The sequence below is a fragment of the Serinus canaria genome, chromosome 25 (genome assembly GCF_022539315.1).
Source record: "Serinus canaria isolate serCan28SL12 chromosome 25, serCan2020, whole genome shotgun sequence".
Lineage (NCBI taxonomy): Eukaryota > Metazoa > Chordata > Aves > Passeriformes > Fringillidae > Serinus > Serinus canaria.
Genome location: NC_066338.1, coordinates 5,465,085 through 5,486,985, shown reverse-complemented (window position 1 = coordinate 5,486,985; position 21,901 = coordinate 5,465,085). Strand labels below are relative to the sequence as shown.

The 21,901-nt window shown below is 49.5% G+C and overlaps 1 protein-coding gene and 1 pseudogene across 1 annotated transcript in view; one reads left to right on the top strand and one right to left on the bottom strand.

Annotated features, from left to right (window-relative positions):
* The window catches only part of LOC115485198 (uncharacterized), a 2,106,330-nt gene that overhangs the window by 981,494 nt on the left and 1,102,935 nt on the right, over positions 1-21,901 (bottom strand). The window contains 1 exon segment of the mRNA XM_050983901.1: positions 20,042-20,516. Coding sequence (XP_050839858.1) covers positions 20,042-20,516 — 475 coding nt within the window.
* LOC103825013 (zinc finger protein 208-like) overlaps positions 1-21,901 on the top strand; it is a 742,626-nt pseudogene that overhangs the window by 648,856 nt on the left and 71,869 nt on the right.

Sequence of the window (21,901 nt, the reverse complement as noted above, 5' to 3'; positions counted from 1 at the left end):
GGTCTCCAGCACAGCCATGGAGGCTCTTTGGGCTCTGGACTGTTCCTGCAGCCCCCAAGGGCAGCTGAGCTCTGCCTTTGGCACAGTCAGCCCTGGCCAGCGCAGGCCATGCTCAGCAATTCCCTGTGTGTGCCTGCTCCCCTCTGGCTGAGGTGCTGAGAGCTCTGCAGCCCCTGCTGCCATCCCACCTGCCCAGGGCAGCACAAGAGCCCCGGCCTTGGGGCCCTCCAGAGCTGCTCCTGCTCCAGGCCCAGGGCCCATCCCAGAGCTGGGGCAGCCACAAAGCTGTGCCCATTCCTGTTCACTGCTGCTCAGATGGGAATGGATCCTCAGCCTCTTGGAGGTTGCTGATGAATTTTACTCCTCCAGAGGCCTCTTCTTTCTTGAGATCTGCAGTTCAGGAATTCACTGAAAAAGGCTCATAAACATTAGTTCAAAACACCTGAACAAGAAAAGCCCTTGGGAATAATTTAAGTTTTCAGTTCTTCTGTGGTTAATTAGACAAATTTCAGAAGTGTGTTCAAAGTGAATCTGCTATATTGAAAAAAAAGCAGATAGAACTGTTTTGTCCTGTTTCTTTTCCTGTTTATAGATTGGTATCAGCAATGTCCAATTGACATTGACCCACAGCACCTTCTAATGCAGTCTGAATAGATAACAAGATCAAGACCCTTCATGGCTGATAATTAATCAGACTTTGTCCCCACCTCTCCCACCATATCCCTCATCCAACCTCTGGTGCACCTATGGATCAGGAATGGTGTGGCCAGCATGACCAGGGCAGTGATTCCTCCTCTGTGCTTGGCACTGGTTGGACAGAACAATGTAAGGTGACAGGAATGGGCTGCCCAGGGAGGTGGGTGAGTCACCTTTCCTAGAGGTGTTTAAGAAAAGCCTGGATGTGGCCCTCAGTGCCACAGCATGGGTGACAAGGTGGTGTTGGGTCCCAGGTTGGACTTGATGCTCTCCAAGGTCTTTTCCAGCCTGGCTGATTCTCTGATGATTGTGACACTGCAGGGCCCTGGGGAAGCAAGGGGCCATTGTGACACTGGGGGCCTGGTGGCACTGAGAGGACCAGGGTGACACTGTGTATGACATGGCAGCACAGAGCCAAGGGGCCATGGGGACACTGTGGGGCTGAATGGAAGCAAGGAGTCCATGGTGACAGTCTGGGACCTGGTGGAACCACAGAGGCCACTGTGACCCTGCAGGGCCTTGTGGAACCAAAGGGCCATTGTGCCACTGTGGAAACAAGGAGACCCTTGGGAGAGCCTGGGGACAATGGAATCAAGGGGCCATTGCTCCATTGCAAGAACTCTGGGAACTGAGGGAACAATTGTGACACTGTGGTGCCCCATGGAACCAAGGGTCCCTAGTGACACTGCAGGATCTTGTGTCACCAGGGCTCCATTGTGACACTGCAGCACCAAGGAATTCCTTGTGGCACTCTGAGGCCTCATGGAGCCAAGAGGCCACTGTGACCCTGCAGGGCCTTGTGGAACCATGCAGAGCATTGTGACAGAGCAGGACCTGGTGTCATGATGGGGCCATTGTGACACTGCAGGGCCCCATGGAACCAAGGGGCCAGTGCTGCTCCTCAGGGACTCCTGGAATGAAGGAAACATGTTTGACACCGTGGTGGCCCTTGGGACCAAGAGGCCACTGTGACACTGTGGAACCAAGGAGAGCATTGCTGCACTGCCAGACCTCATGGAACCAAGGATCCATTGTGACACTGCAGGGCCTTGGGGGACCAAGGGCCATTGTGACACTGTGGGGCCCAAGGATCCAAGGGACTTTGTGACACCAAGGGGTCCCATGGAACCAAAGGAGACATTGTGACACTGGGAGGCCTCATGGAATCATGGAGACCATTGGGACACTCTGGGGCCTCAGGGAACCGTGGTGACACCAAGTTGTCTGGGAGTGTTGATCTGCTGGAGGGTAGGAGGGCTCTGCACAGGGCCCTGGACAGGCTGGATCCAGGGCCCAAATCCAACAAGGTGAGGTTTAACAAGTCCAAGTGCTGGGTCCTGCACTTTGGCCACAACAACCCCTGCAGCACTACAGGCTGGGGACAGAGTGGCTGGACAGCAGCCAGGCAGAAAGGGACCTGCAGGGACTGATGGACAGCAGGCTGGACATGAGCCAGCAGTGTGCCCAGGTGGCCAAGAAGGCCAATGGCTCCTGGCCTGGATCAGGAATGGTGTGGCCAGCAGGAGCAGGGCAGTGATTCTTCCCCTGTGCTGGGCACTGGTTGGGCAGCACCTCGAGTGCTGTGTCCAGTTCTGGGCCCCCAATTTAGGAAGGACATGGAGGGGCTGGAGCGTGTCCAGAGAAGGGCAACAAGGCTGGGGAGGGGTCTGGAAGCACAAGTCCTGTGAGGAGCGGCTGAGGGAGCTGGGGTTGTTTATCCTGGAGAAGAGGAGGCTCAGGGGAGACAAGGCAGGTGTCAGGGCACAGGTTGGACTTGATGATCTCCAAGGTCTTTTCCAACCTTGCTGATTCTGGGATTCTCTGAAACCACCCTTGGAGCAGTTGCAGGATGAGCCCTGGGCCTCCTCTTCAGAAGCTCCAGCAGCCCAGGTCCCTCAGCTTCTCCTGCCAGCCCCAAAGCCCATCCTGTCAGTCCTGCAGAGCCTCTGCAGCTCCTCCTCATTGCCCAGAACAGGGAGCCCCAGAGCCAGACACAGCAGCCCAGATGTGCCCCCCTGGCCTGGGGTGCCTCTGGCAAGGGAGCAGCAGGAGGCACTGCAGGAGCCTGCAGACAATTCCTGCAGCACTTGTAGGATGATCCTGCTCCCCAAGGGACGTTCCCATGGTGCCAAGTCAGGAACTGCAATGGGGAGTGGGGCCAGAGAGGAAAGGGCAAACAGGGATGGGCTGTTTGCAGGGGAGGGAACAGGGGTGGGCAAGAGGAAGAAATTTGTAGCAGGAAGAGTAAAGAAAGCAAAGGTGAAGCCAAGGAAATGCTCAGGGCAGTTTGGGGGTGGCTGCCAGGCAGCCCTGGCTCTGAGCAACAGCGTCTGCAGTGGGACAGGAAACTCCCAGCTGATGGGAACAAACTTTCTGGCTGACTGCAGAGGCCAGGACAAAGCTGAGTGGTTTCCCTGGTGTCCCCCAGCCCTTGCTGGCCCCAGGGGCTGATGGCATTTGTGCTCCCTCAGGTTCATGTCCCCACACCAACAGCATGGGGGTGCTCCCCCTGCTCTGTGCAATGCAAACAGGGGCTCCTGAGCCAGTGCTGCCGTGTCTGTGCCTGCAAGGATGGGGCACCTGTGTGAGCTGGGGGAGAGGCCAGGGCTGCAGAGGGGGGATGTTGTTGGCAGCTCCATGAGGACGCTCTGGGACGCTGCCCTGGGCTGTCCAGCGCACTGGGGATGGATCAGCCCCTGCTCTGCTGCTCCTTCCCATCTCCCCCAGGGCCCTTGCAGAGCCCCAGCCATGCTGTTTGCCCCCAGCCTGCCCACGGCCACCCTGGGGCTGCTCACAGGGGTTTTCTGTGCTGAGCATTGGCCTGGGTGTGTTCTTGAGAGAGCCTGGGCAAGGAGCCTGGAGCCCCCAGGGCCTGGCCTGAGGTGTCAGCGCTGCCCCAGCAGTGCCCATGGCCTGTCCCTGCTGCAGCCCTGGCACTGCCACCCCCAGGGCTGTGCCCGGCCCCGAGAGCACTCAGGCCCTACAGCAACACCAGGGCCACCAGGGCAGCGGGGCAGGGCCACGGGAGCAGCACTGGCAACACCAAGTGCTGCTGCTGCTGGGCACAGCTGCTGTGCCAGCACTGATCTGCCCCCAGCTCTGCACACAGACATTGCTGCTGCAGCTCCAGAGAAGGCAACAAAAGGGCATCTCTGCAGAAAACTTTGCTGGGAGATCCTTTAGTTCCTTTAAAGCCACCAAGAGCACAGCCCCTCATTGACACAGTCTGTGGCCACAGGGAAGGTGGAGAGAAACAAAATGAGAAATGGCACAAACAATGACATTTCTTTGTGGACAATATTAAAAAATGAAACAAAGAAAAAGAACCTCCAAAATGAAACCAACAAGAAGTATCAAAGATTACTTTTATTACAAGTGATTTGCAGAAATTGGCCAGCAGTTTAATGTTTCTGAAACCATCCAGTCATCAGTGCCCACACTGCAGCCCTGAGCTCCTGGTTCCTCAGGCTGTAGATGAGGGGGTTCAGGGCTGGAGGAACCACCGAGTACAGAACTGACACTGCCAGATCCAGGGATGGGGAGGAGATGGAGGGAGGCTTCAGGTAGGCAAATGCGCCAGTGCTGAGGAACAGGGAGACCACAGCCAGGTGAGGGAGGCAGGTGGAAAAGGCTTTGTGCCGTTCCTGTTCAGAGGGTATCCTCAGCACAGCCTTGAAGATCTGCACATAGGAGAACACAATGAAAACAAAACAACCAGAAACTACACAGATACCAACAGCAATAAATCCAAGTTCCCTGAGTTTGGAGTGTGAGCAGGAGAGCTTGATGATGTGTGGGATTTCACAGAAGAACTGGCCCAGGGCATTGCCATGACACAGGGGCAGGGAAAATGTATTGGTCGTGTGCAGCAGAGCACTTGAGAAAGGCACTGGCCCAGGCAGCAGCTGCCATGTGGGCACAAGCTCTGCTGCCCAGGAGGGTGCCGTAGTGCAGGGGTTTGCAGATGGACACGTAGCGGTCGTAGCACATGATGGTCAGGAGGGAAACCTCTGCTGAGATGAAGAACAGAAAGAAAAAGAGCTGAGCAGCACATCCTGTGTAGGAGATGGTCCTGGTGTCCCAGAGGAAATTGTGCATGGCTTTGGGGACAGTGGTGCAGATGCAGCCCAGGTCAGTGAGGGCCAGGTTGAGCAGGAAGAAGAACATGGGCGTGTGCAGGTGGTGGCCGCAGGCTACGGCGCTGATGATGAGGCTGTTGCCCAGGAGGGCAGCCAGGGAGATGCCCAATAAGAGGCAGAAGTGCAGGAGCTGCAGCTGCCGCGTGTCTGCCAGTGCCAGCAGGAGGAAGTGGCTGATGGAGCTGCTGTTGGACATTTGCTGTGCCTTGGCATGACGATCTGTAAGAAAGGTAATAATTGGAGACACCTTTAAATATCCCAGCACAGCTTTGGGGCACTTTCCCTCCACTGCCTGCTCAGGGCTCTGCTGCCTGGAGCTGTCCCTGCCAGCAGCTGCTTCCCTGTGCCCAGGGCTGGGCCCTGCCAGTGCTGCCAGAGCCCAGCCCAGCCCTGGGGGCTCAGCTGTGTCCTGCAGACCCCTCCCAGCTCTGGCACTGCCCAGGGGCAGCTCTGGCTCTGCAGGCTCTGATGGCAACATCAGAGCAACCCTGAGGAGGCTGGAAAAGTGACACTGATGCTGCCTCTAAGGGCCTGCTGATTTCTGTCACTGCCTGGTTTATTCAGATCTGAGAGAATATTTTTTATTTTTCTCAGCCTGAACTGAGAGATGAATATCTATGTGCAATTTCCCATCCAGGCAACCAGAGCAGTAGATTAAAAAGCAGGATTTTCCCTTTTATGCAGCCCCTGCCTTGCTGTGCTCCCTGTATAATCTACTTGGAAATGTTCTGCAGTTAAATGCCATGCTGGGAGCAGTCCTGAACAATGCAGCATCCTCCCCACACAAGGAGAACACTTCCAAGCCTTACCAGCTGTCTCCTCCCACCCAGATCTTGTCCCCAGTGCTGGGAGCAGCTGCCAGGGCTGGCTGAGAGCTGTCCCTGGCAGGCAGCAGAGTCCCTGCCCCAGCACAGCGCCCTGGGCTGCAGGACCCTGCTCTGCAGGACAGCCCTGGGCACCCCTGGCTGCTCTGCACAAGAGACAATCAGAGAATGTACTCACAGAGTCTGCAGGCATTGGGATGTTCCAGCTTTAGGAGATGGCTCCAGGAGCTGCAGCTGCATTGTCCTGCAGCCAGAGGTTCCTGTGCCAAGGGCTGGCAGTGATTGTGCCCCAGGCACTTCTCAGCACCTTCCCAGCCCTGACTGATTGAAGCTCTCTGTGCCTCTGTGCTGTGCCCGGGGTGGCTGCAGGCAGTGCCCCAGCCCTGCTGGGCTGGCAGAAGAGCTGCTCATCAAGAGAAATGTGCTTTTGAAGCTCTTCTTGGTTACCAGGAGCTGCCTCTGTGCCAGGAGCCCAGCCCAGCTCAGCAGCACAGACACAGCACAAGGACTTTAATGAGCCTCTGGGGCTTTGTGCTCAGGCCCTGAACATCAGTCCCTGAGAGGGAGCTGAAGAAACCTCTCCAGAACTCCAAGTCAGAATCCAACTCCAAAGTTTCTTTCACTTTTAATGGGTCCCACTGAGGGACACCACTGAGAAAGTGTCCCCAGGCCCCAGGCAGAGCAGAGAACTGGAGGCAGTGATGACAGGTGGGGACAAAGAGAAGCCAAGTCTTGGTGCCCTGGGCCACAGCAGGGTCTGTGCCACCAAGGGCTGGGAGGAGACACCTTGTCCTGAGGCACTGGGGCCTCCTGGCACAGCCCCAGCCAGGCTGGGCACTGTCAGCCCCTTGTCCTGCCCTCAGCATCCCCCCCTAGCCCACATCCCAGTGGCCTCAAGGATCTGCTGGAAGGAGTCCCTGGGGAGCCTTGCTCAGCAATGGCCCTGGGACTGCAGGTTTTTCAAAGGACTTTGGGTTTGGCTTTTGCCTTGGAGTCTCTGAGAGGTTTGTGCAATCCTGGCCTCCAATTATCTGCTGTAATTAGTCCCTGGAGAGGCTTTGTCAGTAACAACACTCAGTGGGGCTCATTAATGCTTCAAGGTACTTCAGTTATTTTAAGGTACTTCGTGTTTCCCTTTTGATACAGACTGTGAGAGCTTTGTGCAATCATGGCCCCAATTATCTGCTTTAAGGAGTCTCTTGAGAGCTTTGTACCCATGCTCAGTGGGGCTCGTTAATGCTTTGAGATACTCAATGTTTTTAAGGTACTTTGGATTCTCCTTTCCACACTGAATCTTTGAGAAGTTTTTGTGCCATCCTGGTCTCCAATTTTCTCCTCCAAGGAGTCCTTGAGGAGCTTGGTTGTGGGCGGACCTCAGTGGGACCCATTCATGCCTTGAGACCCTTTGGGTGTTTCCTCTGACTCCTGGAATGGTTTGTGCAATCTCCTCTCAGGCCCTGAGGTTGCAGGGCTCAGCTCCAAATGCACCACGGGGCTCATTAGGATAATCCATGGTTCTGCCTTGATTTCCTTCTGGTCTAGTTCATGTCAGTAGTTTTACAGAGTTTTCCTTTTACAGTTACGGAGAAATATTTCAATAAGCGTCTAAGAAATATGTAATTCTATTTAAAGAATGTATTTTATTACTGTTCTCTTTAGGGAAGAGTTGATCGCAGCACTCTGTGTTTGATATTGATGTTGGACCACTCCCAGGGAGGTCTGTCCAGGTCAGAGAAGCTGTACCTTGAGAGCTGACTCAGTGTGGACAACCTTACCTCACATTCCCCAACCTCACGTGAGAAACCATTATCACTTTTAATAATTTAAATTATTAAGATCTCATCAAAACACAACAGAAGACTGAATAAATAGAAGGACACAGCACTGGGAGCAAAGGATTCAGTCACTGTGTGCTCATCTACAAAATGGATGTTCTGTCTTTTATACCTGTAGCCCCTCCCAAATTTTGTCAATCGACTCCTTCTTCACTGTCCACTGGTGGAGATCACTTTGTTACACCTTGATTGGAGGTCAGGTGCTGCCATAGTAACAAGCCGACCCTTCCAAATGCCCCAACTACTGAGGCCATCCTGTGAGAACAAAGCAAGGGGGAGGGGAAAAATAACTATACATCTACAAAACTTCTCTTAACATATATTTAATATTCACCCGTTAATTGTGAGCGTTAACCATAGGATTACTCATCTATAACAAAACCCCCTATTCTTTTTCTATAAGTTTTTTTGCTTGAACAATTGAGTAAAAAAATTTTTCTCTCTCTTGAATGCATCATACCAGCATCTGTCGATGTGGGCAAGGACAGTGGGAACAGGAAAAAACCCTCAAGTTTTCCTTGGACACACTTATTTGGAATGGACAAAAGGGCATCACAGAGGTCCAGTATGGCTTTGACTCCCACCTACCGTGCCTGTGTGGCTGCTACCCATAGTCAGTGTATCTTAGGGGTGAGTACAGAGGACACAATCCAGGTCCTGACCCTCCAGTCCCTGATGAATTAAAAGACAACTGAGGAATGACAGAGGTCAGGTCTGGCCTTTTGTCCCTACCTTACCATGCCTATGGGGTTGCTACCCACAGCAGGGCTATGGAGCCTTCTTGGTAGCAAACAAAGGGGCCAACCCGGTCTTGCCCGGCTACCTTTGTCTTATTTTCTTAAAGAAGCTGTCCCATTACCTTTTACAGTCCCTTGTGTACTTACCCTCAACAGATGCTGGTAATTCTCACCCATTAAAACAGGAAGAGAGTTCTTTAGCTGGTTGGTGAAAGCCTGACTCTACTTTTTGGGCGTCTTGGTGTTTTTCTGGTTGTCTCTCAGTCTCTGCTGGAGACTCAATCATGTTTCACCCAGCCTGGATGTTTTAGTCCATTCTTTGGGTTCTTCTACTGGGCCTTTGGCTCTGTTGCCATGAGTCCATCCCCGCTCTGCAGTTCGCACGGCCGATTCGGTGGTGAGCAGTACCTGGAAGGGACCTTCCCACTGAGGAGTCAGAGGCTGATCTCTCCATGACTTAATCATCACCCAATCCCCAGGATTAATATTATGGATTCTTAAATGCAGAGTGGTCATTTGAGGAACTGCCCTGTTATGTCTTAGCCTTTCTAAGGTTTGTGCTATAGACATAAAATATGTCTTGGCATTGGATTCGCCTGCCTCATAGGTGGCAACCCTCTGGGGTGAGGTCAGGGAGGGCAATCCAAACATCATTTCATAGGGTGACACCCCCAGATCTGACTGGGGTTGGGTTCTAATTCTTAATAAGGCCAAAGGGAGACATTTTATCCATGACATTTGGGTTTCCATCATCAGCTTAACTAGAGCTCTTTTCAAAGTTTGATTGATTCTCTCAACACGATGGGAACTCTGTGGATGCCATGGAGTGTGTAATTCCCATTTTACTCCGAAGGCCTGAAGAACTTTCTGAAATATCTTCGCTGTGAAATGAGTTCCCCAGTCTGAATCAGTCTTGTTTGCCATCACATATTGGGGAATGATTGATTCTAGAAGTGTTTTACTCACAACACTGGCATTGCCTTTCACAGTGGGTACCACCTCTACCCAATGGGTCACGTGATCTACTATCTCTGGCAAAAATTTTCACCATTGTACCTGGGGAAGCTTGGTAAAGTCTACTTGGACGTTTTGAAAGGGCCTTAAGGCTAATTCTCACCCTTCTCTGGGTGTTTTCTTCATTATTTTCTTATTCATTTGTTGACGTTTCACACACTATTCAGTTACTTGCTTAGCTATTCTGAAAATTCCTATGCATCCCCAATCCCTTAGAAATTGATCACTTAGTGCTTGTGTACCCCAATGTGTTGTTCCATGTATGCCTTCTAGCATTTTCCTGGCAAAGGGTTTATTCAACATTTGTCTCCCATCTGCTAATCTCCATCTCCCTTTGTTATCTTTCTTGGGTCCTATTTTAAGGAGTTCTTCCTCTTCTGTCCCACTGAATACATGGAATTTTTGCATTTCTCTCATGAGGCTTAATGCTGTCATTAATTTTTCTGTTTCTGATTCAGTTGCATTTTTAGCTTCTAAATCTGCTAAATTGTTCCCTTGTACCTCTTAAGCCACCCCTTTTTGATGTCCTTTAACATTCACCACTGCTATTTCTGGCAGTTGTAACATTTTTAATACCTCTTAAAAAGCTTTTTGTGAATCAGTCCCTTTCCCTTTGAATTTAATAGCCCCCTCCCTTCCCAAATTTTTCCAAAGGTATGCATTACTCCAAAAGTGTATTTTCAGTCTGTATATATTGTTCCCTTTTTCTGTGCTAATATTTACAGCACTCACTTTGGGGCATATAGCTCACACACCTGGGCTGACCAGTTGGAAGGGAACTTTCTCTTTTCTGTGGCTACCAACCCTTCATGCACTAGAGCGTCCCCGATACCCTACCCTGTACCCCTTTATTACTTGTGAAGATCCATTGATGTACAATTGTCTTCCACCTTGGAGTGGTTGATCTGTTAGATCCTCTCTTACTTTAGTTTGACAGTTTATAACCTCTAGGCAATTATGTATTAGTGCCTCATCTGGTTCTCCATACAAAAACTGGGCAGGGTTGAGTTGGTTACTCACAATTAGCTCTAAACCATTCTCTGTTAGGATGGCTCCATACTTTAGCACTTGGGAATCAGTGAGCCATTTCTCAGCCTTTTGGCTCAGGATACTCCTTACTGAGTTTTTGATATGTATCTTCAATTTTCCCCTAAATGTTAATTTTTTGCTTTCTGCTATGACTATGGCAGTCACTGCCACAGTCTGAATGCAGGTTGGCCACCCCCATCTGACAGGGTCTAGGAATTTTGATAAATAGGCCACTAATATCCTGGATCCTTCCCAGTCCTGGGCTAACACTCCATGTGTTACCCCTTTTTCTATATTCACAAACAGATAGAAGGGTTTGTCTAAGGCAGGAAGACTCGGTGCTGGTGCACTGACTAATTTTTGCTTTACAGCCTCAAACTTTTGTTCATCATCTTTTTCCCACCTAATCTCTTATTCTACTAGCTTTTCATAAAGAACTGGATGGCCTGCGTTTATCCTTCAATCCATAGCCTAATATCCCAAGAGGCCTAAAAACCTGCTGACTTCCCTCTTCGGTTTTGGCGGCTGGAGTGAGACTATCCCTGTAATTCTCTCAGGGTTCAGCCACCAGCTCCCTTGACAAATCACATATCCTAGGTATTTTACTTCCCTCTCTACAAACTGGAGTTTCCCTTTTGATACCCGACGTCCTTGGTCCCCCAGAAAATTTAACAATGCTATGGTGGATTCCCAAACTTTGTTGTCTTCCTGTCTTGAAAGAAGCAAATAATTTACATATTGGATGAGCTTTATCTCACCTTTAATGGAGAAGAGTTGCAGGCTCCTAGGGTTTAAACAAACAGATTTGGGGATTTGGAAAACCCTTGGAGTAACCCAGTCCACCAAAGCTGTTGCTTCCTCCTGGAATCAGGGTCTTCCCATTCAAGGGTAAATATATCCCTGCTTTTCTCTGCTGGTGGGCACACCCAAAAAGCATCTTTTAGGTTTATCACACCGAACCACCGGTGTGATGGGGGGATGTTACTCAGTAGTGTATAGGGGTAGGCATTACTGGGTACCGATTCACTGTTCTTTTGGTTACTTCTCTTGAATCTTGAACAAGCCTGTAAGTCCCATCTGACTTCTTTACTGGTAATATGGGTGTGTTATGGGGGGACATACATGGTTCTAAGGTTGCATCCTGGATTGTCAAGCAAATAGTATTCCATTTACCATCTGTATGGGAGTTGTCTTCTGTTAAGTGGGCAGTTTTCCTTATCTGTTCCACAACCAGGGAGACATCTGCTGATAACCGGCTATTGAATGTCACTGCATGACTGATAAGAACTATAGCACCCCATTGTGAGATGCTCCACCTGATAGTGGGGCCCTGGAAAATGTTAAGATGGACTCTGAAAAGTTAAGCTTTGCGTTGCACCTGCGTAAGTAGTATAAATGTTAGGGTTTGCATTGAACCTGTGTAAGTAGTATGATAAATTATATAATTGTTAGATGTGATGATTGTTTAGTAATTAAATATAATTATTGTATAATCATAAGAAGAGTCATGAGAAGCTATGTGTTCCGAATCTAAGGAGGTTATTCTTGGCTGAAATCTATGTATACAATAGAACAATAGAAGTTTAATAATTACCATGAAAGTTATATAACGATAGAATAGAAAAACATGTTCATCCCGAACCCATGTCAGAGTCAGATTTGGGTTTGTACCCCTGACACCCAGAGCTCTTCAATAAAAGCACCTGCATATAATCATTTTTCGTGATTATGTGTTCCTGAACGCTAACACACCCAGAGGGGAGAGCCAAGCATTCCACCCCGATATAATGTAGAGATTCTGGAACACTAGCACGGCTTTCTCCACTGTATTTCCCAGAGGAACAGCTGTTCTCTTGCCCTGGATCATCAGAGGAAGACGACACCTTTCTCTGCAGGACCCCTGCTCCAACAGAACCACACCTGACACTCCAGGAGGACTGCAGCCACTTTTCCAATTGGACTGCTACCAACACCCTGACCAACAGGCTGTCAGGTTGAGTTCTGACTCTGTCAGTGTTGTTTTAGTTTACTGCACTGTTTATTTTATCTTTTAATTTCCTTCCCTATTAAAGAACTGTTATTCCCTCCTCCCATATTTTTTGCCTGAGAGCCCCTTAATTTAAAATTTATAGCAATTCATAGGGGTGGGGATGATTTTCATTCTCCATTTCAGGGGAAGTTACTGCTTCTTTAGCACGCACCTATCTTTCCAAACCAAGACAGATTTTTGTGCCCAATGTGAGGCTCGAGGGCACAGAAACAAAAAGGGAATAACAGGTCTTGAGTAATCTAATTTTTTTGTGTTTGGCTATAGAAACCTCGTTAAGCGACACCATGTGGTCCAGCTTACCCTGGTTTGGGTGGCACGTGATCGTGGCTGTATTTCTCCCCTTTGCAGGCCCTTATCTAAACATGGGTCCTATAACCAAGGCTACTGTGGCTGTTATCTGCTTTTTTTAATGGGTGAATAAGGTGAGGAATTCATGGATTTTTAACTTCCTCTGGAAAGCAGGCACATGGATTCACAGCTATAACACACTAACTTTATGTTTTTGGGGTTGCTTTAATAATGGCAGGTGCTGTAAGGAAATGACACTGGGGGAAATTTTCTCCCAACACTTTAACCATCTCTTTGGGTCTGCCCCACCAGGTTTTGAAGGGTTCAGATCCACTCCAAATGTTAATGATATCATACAGTGGCTGGTGTTGCTGATAGGCCTTTTCCATTTAGCATTTAGAGAGAAGGGAAGATTAACCTGGATAACCACCCTGACACCCACCCCAGAACCTGACACAGCACCAGAGCCTGGGGATGCTGCTGCCCCAGAGCCTGACCCTACCCCACAGCCCACCCCAGATGTGAACTACCCAGATTGGGTGGGGGGTCTGGTGAAGGAGATGCGCGAGATGGGCCAGATGCTGAAGGAATACACTTCCCCAGTGGGTGAGAAGCTCCCCCCTGCCTTGAGGAGGGAAAGTCTAACAGTGCAGCAGTCAAACCCACAGAAGTTACAACTGTCCAGGTTCCGGCTGAACTGCAGAGGCAGTCACAGCCAGCAGCAGTAACCCCTGTGGAAACAAATAGATCTAAGATGAAACCAGAGCATGTAGATTGGGGAGGGCCCTCAGAACCCACAGGAGAGCCAGAGGTTGCAATAATCACCGAGTTTCTGACAAACGAATGTCTCTGTAATCTGCACAAAGACATTGTACAACAGGGACATGAGGCTTATACAAGCTGGCTACTTCAGGTCTGGGATCTTATGGGTACAGGCGTCCAGCTGGATGGTGGTGAGGCAAGGAATTTGAGACCCTTGACCCAGGACTCAGGAATAAATCAGATTTTTGTAAGAGAAGCAGGGTCTCGTTCTCTCTGGGAGTGACTTCTAGTAAAAGTCAGAGAGAGGCTTTTCCATAGGGAGAGAATGCAGGACCACAACTATAGAATGTGCTGGAGGACTCTTGAGGAAGGGATCCAACAGCTGAGAGAACTGGCAGTATTGGAGGTACTCTTTGGGAGGGATGGACAGCATGATAATGACCCTGACCAGGTCAGGTGCACAGGGCAAATGCTGTGGAGTCTGGCAAATCTGGGGCCATCTCAATACACCACCTTCATTGCAACGATTAATGCTGGTACCACCTGAGAGACAGTGGGCTCTGTTGCCAACAAACTTAGAAATTATGAAAGTGTGATCAATGGCCCAGTGCAGGCTCATGTCTCTGCTGTAGTCCAAGAACTCAGAGAGGAGATGAGGAAGGAGGTGAGGAGGAACAGTTCCCACATTGCGCCAGTGGCTAATTGCCTACATAGAATCTCCCTTAATTTTTCATCCTCTGCCTGTTTTTCAATTGTTGCAGCAATTTTGTCTACAAATTGCAGAAAAGGTTCTTTAAGACCTTGTTTTATAATGACATATTTTTGTTTTGGAGCTGCTGTTTCCATTGTTTTAGTTATAGCATTCATACCTAATTGTTGAGCCTGCGTTAAAACCAGGGGATCCCACTGTGCCTGTAAATCTGGATTAGAAAAAGGCCCTTGACCAAGCAAAACATCAACTCCTACAGCATGACGAGGGTCCTGCTGAGGTAGTTTCACATTATCTAAAGCTGTTCGCTCAGCTAATTGCCTCCAATTTTCTTGAAATACCTTAGACTGCACTGGTTGAAACAAAACTGTTGCCAAATGCACAATATCATAAGGAGACAGCAAATCTGTATTAACAAAATGAATTAATTGCATTACTTCAGCAGAAATTTAGCTACTTTACACTGAAGATCCTGCACAACCTTCCATGCAAAAACCTCATGACTCTCATTTCATCCTGAATTAGGAACTGCTTGAAACACAGGAAAAGCCATTTTACCATTAGCAACACTAGTAGCAACACTTTTAGCATCCATATCAAGAGCATCCGAGCCCTTTGGTGCACCTATTCTCTCCACTAAATCCCAGTCTCCTATCTCACTTGCTTTCCTTTTAACATATTCCCAACACCGAAAAGAATCACAAACAGTTACATTATCAGAAGGCCGAGCTTTTGAAACACCAAGCTTATTTCTACTACCAGTTTTACCAAGGTTATTTCTATTACCAGTTTTACAGCACACAGAAGTATGCATTAATTCAGACCTTTTAACCCCTGTAATTTCCTCATGGTCAATATCAGAATCAGAAAACAAAGGAGGAGAAAGAGTTAATATTTCCATGTGTTCATGCAGTTCAGAATCAGAATCAAGCAAAGGAGTGGATGGCTCAATTTGTTTCTTTTTTAAGGTCATCTTAGCTGGCCGCCCTGCCGAGGACTCAGAGTTAGATTTAACATTAAGTTCAGCTAGTCGCTCTGCAGGGGAGGGTTACATGGATTTGAAGCCTTTTGCAGACAAACACAAAGAAGCCTTATCAACTTTTCCCAATGTCGTGGTTTAAGAGGAAATGAAGTTTTTTGTGATGGTGTGGGCAAGCCAATCGGTGTTCAGATTTAATATTGGCACCTGGTTTGTCCACTGAGGGCATGGATCCGCCTCTGAGAACACAGGGGGTTAAAAGCTGTGATCTCCCAGGGGAACTTCCTCTTTGAGTCCCGCTTGAGAGTGAGCAGACCCCCCCCCCCCGCCCAGATCTGGCTGGGCAGCGGGGGAGGGGAGCCATGTGGCCGGAGAGAGGTAGGCCAGGCCTGGGCCCAAGGGTGGAGGAGAACATTGCGAGGGCTTTGGGCAGCCATCCTCCATTCCCCCCCCCCCCCGCCCCAGAGAGAGGGAGAGAGAGACAGAGCCGGTGCCTGTGGTGCCTGTGATAGTGGCCCGGCGTGAAGGAGAAGGGGGGGTGCCCAGCAGGGCAGCCAGGCGTGGGAGTTGACGAAGTAAACCGGCAGAGAGCCTGGGACTTTTAACCCCTCTGAGGAAGATGGGAACCTTGCAAAAGCTGAGTCTTCCTGAAGTTGATGAGATTGAGAAGATGTTGAGATTGAGATGTTGAGAAGAATTCTAGGTGGGAGGAGATGATGGAGTGGCTTTGGGCTGGACTTTTCTTGTGTAGCCACAGCAGAACCACTGGTGTTTCTGTGACACAGAGACTGCGTTCTAGGGGGAGGCGATGGCTCAGAGCCAGGAGAGTGCGGTGATGTGGAGGAGTGAACAGAGATGATGGGTGAGGAGGGTGGTGGTGGTGCCCTCCGCTTCGAAGAAGAGAAGAAGAAGAAGACGATCTCTGTTCAAGAGACCCCTCGGCCCCAGAGGGTGAAATTTGGGGGGGACAGGTGGCCCAAAAGGAGAAGGACTGTGCTCCCTTTGGAACTGGTCAAAGTATCCTTAAAGGGAAAAACCCTAGAAGCAGCTCTGATCCATGTGCAGTGGTGAGAGCACTGGACATGGAAGGCATGTGGCGCAAGAGGGACTCCTCTCTTCTCGAGAGACTGAGAATCGATTATCTGAAGGGTGGCAGTGGAATTGGAAATTTGGTGGGGGGAGGAGGAAGAATTTGGAAGGTTTTCATCTTGTGTTCTATGTGTTTTGTGTGTCTTCCTTTGTAGTTGTAGGTTAATAAATGTTTTATTTTTTTCCTCTTAACCTTAAGTTGGAGCCTGCTCTGCTCTGTCTCTGATCACATCTCACAGTAGGTGCCAGGGAAGGAGGTGATCTCGTGGGGGCACTGGCATTGCGCCAGGCTCAAATGATGACACCCGTAGAAACAGACCCAGCAACAGTCTCTGCAGAAAAAATCCCAGCAGAACACTCAGGCTGAGCTTCTCCCCTTTGCTGCTCCCCAGCAGCTACGAGTTCCTCCTCCAGGTCTTTCTTGTCCTGCTCTGCTTTCTACTCCTTTAAGGTGTTATAAAGCAACCTCCAAGTAGGAGATAAATCTGCAGCTGCTTTATCCCCATTCTGAATTACTTCCAGAGTTTTTCTCCATTTTCTTTCCAAGCTCTAACACTAAAAGCAGTTGTGACATCAGTCCTAAAATTTTGAAACTTTGCCCATATTAAAATACTACGCAGAGCATAGTCCCTTGTTTTAACTCCTTTTCTTTTTAAGAAAGTTTTCCATGTAGATAAAACAATCTGTTCTTTGCTTGTTAATTTATTTCCCATTGTTCCCAGCGGCTCACCTTTTTTCCAGGTGTCAGAATCAGGTCTGGACTGTCAGCTGCACCCCGCTGCTCTCAGCTTCGCTGGGCTCCGGCCTCGCTGCCCCTCGCCCGGCAGTTCCATCACGTCAGGGTAGCACCAAATGTCACCGTTGGGCCAGATGTGACACAGACACGTGACCAAGGTCCAAGAAGAAAAAAGGTTTTTATTCTGCGTCTTCTCCAGTTTATACACCCTTAACAAAGAGTGATATTAAGTCATTAACTACATCACAATAACTTATAATATTCATTGGTGCAAAGCAATCAGCGTCAGTATAATTGGCAAAAGTTTTACAGAAATTTAATAAGGCACGATATACAAATCTACTTAGCCATGTAATCTAGCTTGCAAAAATTCTCATTTACCTTTTCTAATCGGTTTCCATGCTGACGGCCTTGTCTTCTTCCTTGCTATGGATACACTCGAAAATCATCAAGTGTTATTTCTTCTATTAACTCAACTTTGCTTGCAGGCCAGCTGTCAAGCCCCTCCATACCCATGTCCCCAAGGGTAGAGCTAATGAGGAGCACCAAAACAATGAGCAGGTAGACCAGGCTGCAAAGATAGGGGTGTCAAAGATAGACCTAGATTGGCAACATAAGGGGGAGTTATTCCTAGCTCGATGGGTCCATGATGCCTCAGATCATCAGGGCAGAGATGCCACTTGTAAGTGGGCACGAGACCGAGGGGCATTATTTAACCATGGACAGTATTTCTCAGGTTATCCATGACTGTGAGACTTGTGCTGAGATCAAGCAGGCCCAGCGGGTGAAGCCCCTGTGGTATGGTGGGTGGTGGTCCAAGTACAGGTATGGGGAGGCCTGGCAGATTGACTACATCCCACTGCCCCAAACACACCAAGGCAAGAGCCACGTGCTCACAATGGCAGAAGCCACCACAGGATGGCTGGAAACCCACCCTGTGTCTCAGGCCACTGCCCGTAACACCATCCTGGGCCTTGAAAAGCAAATCCTTTGGAGACATGGTACCCCTGAGGGGACTGAGTCAAGACAATGGGACTCATTTCAAGATCAGCCTTATCAACACCTGGGCCAGGGGACATGGCATTGAGTGGGTGTACCATATCCCCTACCATGCACCAGCTGCAGGAAAAGTAGAGAGGTATGATGGACTACTAAAAACTCAGTTGAAAGCCTTGGGTGGGGGATCTTTCAAAAACTGGGAGCAGCATTTAGCAAAGGCTACCTGGTTAGTTAACACCCGAGCTTCCACCAACCGAGCAGGTCCTGCCCAGTCTGAGTCCCTGAATATACCAGATGGAGATAAAGTTCCAGAGGTACATGTCAGAGGTTTGGTAGGGAGGATGGTGTGGATCAATTCTGCCTCGAGTACACACAAACCCATTCGTGGGGTTGTTTTTGCTCAGGGACCAGGTTGCACATGGTGGATAATGCAAAAAGATGGAAGAACACGATGTGTACGTCAGGGAGATCAGATTGTTGGGTGAGAACTATGTGTAAATATCACTGATTGCTGAATGTTACTACCATTGTCTGTGTATAGCTGTGTATTGGATTTATAATGTATGTGTTTGTAGAGTTAGAATATATATTAGTTTTAGCAGTAAGCTGACGATATGGGGATAAGGGCTGGAATGTCCTGGGTCGACTATATGATGCTTTTATCCCCATTTGTCTGTTCTGTTTATGCTAAATAATAAGTTTTGCACCTTGAAGACTTGTTCCAGAAAGTGAAGGGGGGAGAGAAGAAGCAGCAGTTTGTTTTCACACACTGCACTCACTCCTCCACGTTCCTGCTCCTGTGCTGTGTTTCCTGCAGATGGACAGACAGCGGGACAGAGCTCTGCTTTGTTTTAGTTAGTTTTACCTCACTGAGGCAACAAAGCTCTGTGGACTGTGGGTTTTTTCCATTTTCTTTCGACCTGTCTCTGGACTGAACACCTAGAAGTGCAGCGGCAGCTCCACCTGTGGCCCACCAGGCCGGGCCTGGGCCGTGGCATGTCCACTGCTGGAGGGACTGATAAGAGACTGAGCCAAGCTGTAACCTGGGGAGGGGACTTTTCTGAGTTTGTCATCTCTTTTCGAGCAGCAAGAGGTTTTATTGTTTCATATTGTTTATGTTATTATTTAATATTGTTTAGGTTTTATTGTTTAATAAATTGGTTTTTTTCCAATTTTCTCCAAGGAGGTATTTTCTCCCTAACTGTTTGGGGGAAGGGACCAGTTGAATCTGCTTTCCTAGAGGAGCCACTTTGGGACTTCTCTCCCAAATTTGCCCTAAACCACGACAACAGGACACCCCAACAATGCCATCCTGACCTGGCAGTGCTGTCCAAACGCTGCTGGAGCTCAGAGAGCCCTGGAGCTGGGACCCTTCCCTGGGGAGCCTGGGCAGGGCCCCAGCAGCCTCTGAGGAAAAACCTTTCCCTGAGATCCAACCTAAGCCTGCCCCGACTCAGCTGCAGCCGTTCCCTCCACTCCTGTCCCTGGGCACCAGAGGGAAGAGGTTCCCACAGCCCCAGCCAGGGACCCACTCCCAAGGATGTTGCCACGGCCACCAGGGTTGGGACCAGCTGGGATGCTCGGTTTCCACGGGCCAGGGTTCAGGAATGGGATTCCCCAATTTCCTGCTCCCGCTAAAATCGCGCTGCCCTCGCTGCCTTCCCACTTCTATGGAAAGCACAAAAGGCAAAGACCCCACGCTGGGATAAGAACAATTTACTGGGAACAGAAACAAGATAAGGAATGAACGGGAACAGAAACAATATTGATAACAGAAGGAATAAGAAAAACTATTTACAGGGAAAACTACAACATCACCACTGACTGGCTCTTCCTGGCCACGTATTTCCTCCTCCTCGGAAGGACACCCTTCTCCTCAGGGAGAGAGAGAGAGACAATCGCTTTCCTGCCCCCGGCAATGACCTGAGGTGAGGGTGCATGTAATGACACGGCCATGGCCAGACCCTCATGTTCTTCCATCCCACACCATGCCATTGGCATGGGCAGGAGAAGGTACAGGGGTCTTCCCAGCATGGATCACAGGGAAAATGGATGACCAGGGCTCTGCCCAACGTGGGACCTCCGATGGGAGATTAAGCTGTAATTGGGCATAAAGTTCCTCCTGCATTTGGGGGACTGGCAGGACTTACCTTACTGGTGCCTCCGATGATGTTTGGTCAAGTCAGAGCTCTGAGTGAAGCTCTTCCCACATGTGGGACACCCATAGGGCCTCTCCCCGCTGTGGATGTGCTGGTGCTTGATGAGGGGGAAGTTGTGCTTGAAGCCCTTCCCACGCTCAGGGCAGTGGAAGGGCCTCTCCTCTGAGTGAATCCACTGGTGCCTGAGGAGACCTGAGCTGGTCTGAAACCTCTTCTGACACTCGGGACACTCGTAGGGCCTCTCCCCAGTGTGGATGCGTTAGTGGGTCACAAGCGTGGATCTGCAGCTGAAGCCCTTCCCACATTCCCCACACTCGTAGGGCCATTCCCCGGTGTGGATCATCTGGTGGCGGATCAGGACAGAGCTCTGTCTGAAGCTCTTGCCACACTCCAAGCACTTGTGGGGCTTCTCCCCACCGTGAAGCTGCTCACGGACTGCCAGCTCTGAGCTCTGGCTGAAGCTCTTCCCACCTTGCTGGCACAGGGTGGGTCTTTCCTCCTCAGAGCACCCTGGGCTCAGTTTGGAGCTCCTCCTCCTGCTGGATCTCTTTGGCTTTTCTTCCCTTTTGGATTCCTGTGCCCTGGAGTCACTCAAAACCGCCTCTTCCATGATGTTCTGCCACGGGGATTTGTCCTCCTTGGTCTCCATCCTCAGCTCCTCCTTGTCTGGCGGAGGAAGGATGAGGAGAGGATGGGATTTGCTTCATGCCACAGAGAAGGGGAAGAATATCCCTCCAGTGCATGCCCGGCAGGACGGCGTTGGGAGCGGAGTTGTTCTGCAGGCGGGGGCCATGCTGGGCTGGGAGATGGAGCAGGAGAGAGGGGGAAAGGGGCACTGACTTCCTCCTCACCTGCCTGGGTGTCCCGGGACATCTTCCTCTTCCTCAGAGCCACCTCCTCCATCAGGCGAAGGTTTGGGAATTTCTGTTTTGGGAGGAAAACAAGGGATGAGTGTCACCAACATGATTTATGAAAAATCCTTTCCTTAGGCTTTTTCCCTCCTGAGAAGCTGAGAGGCCTCAGGAAGAAACTGTAAACAATTCTTATCTGCTGCTGTGGAATGCTACAGGTAGATCTGTGATTGGTCTCATCCGGTTGTTTCTAATTAATAGCCAATCACAGTCCAGACTGTCTCGGTCAGAGACAAACCTTTGTTATTCATTCTTTTTCTGTTCTTAGAAGCCTTCTGATGAAATCATTTCTTCTATTCTTTTAGTATAGTTTTTAATATAATTTAAATCATAAAATAATAAACCAAGCCTTCAGAACATGGAGTCAACTTTCTCATCTCTTCCCTAATCCTGAGACCCCTGTGAACATTGTCACAGATGAGCACTTGGAGTTTTGTACTGGTTTGAAGGCAAACCTGTGGAAGAGCCTAAGCCAGAATTACAATTTAATAAGAAAATTTAGATCAAACAGTCACTTAAGCTGATAGAGTCAGGGGCTGGTCAGAGGGCTGGTAGCAGTCCAATTAAATGGTGGCTGCAGTCCTGTTGGAGTGATGAACGTGATTCTGTCGAAGCAGTGATCCTGTAGAAGGGTCTGGTCTTCCTCTGAAGGTCCAGGGGTGGTTATGGAGCTCTTATCCTCTGGGAATGCAGCAGGCAAGGTGCTCCTGGTGTTGCAAGCCTCAGCTTATATCCACATAAGAATGCCTGGTTCCTCCCCCTGGGTGGAGCATCCCACAATGGGAGGATGTAATTTTATCAGTTCTGCAGGGACACTCAATGGCCCATTCACAGAAGATACCTCCCCTGGAGGGCGTTATCAGGGCTGAGTCATGGAAGAGATAAAGAACTCTGCCCCACCTGTTTTTAGCAGTTTATGGAGATGGTGACTGAAAACATGGTTTT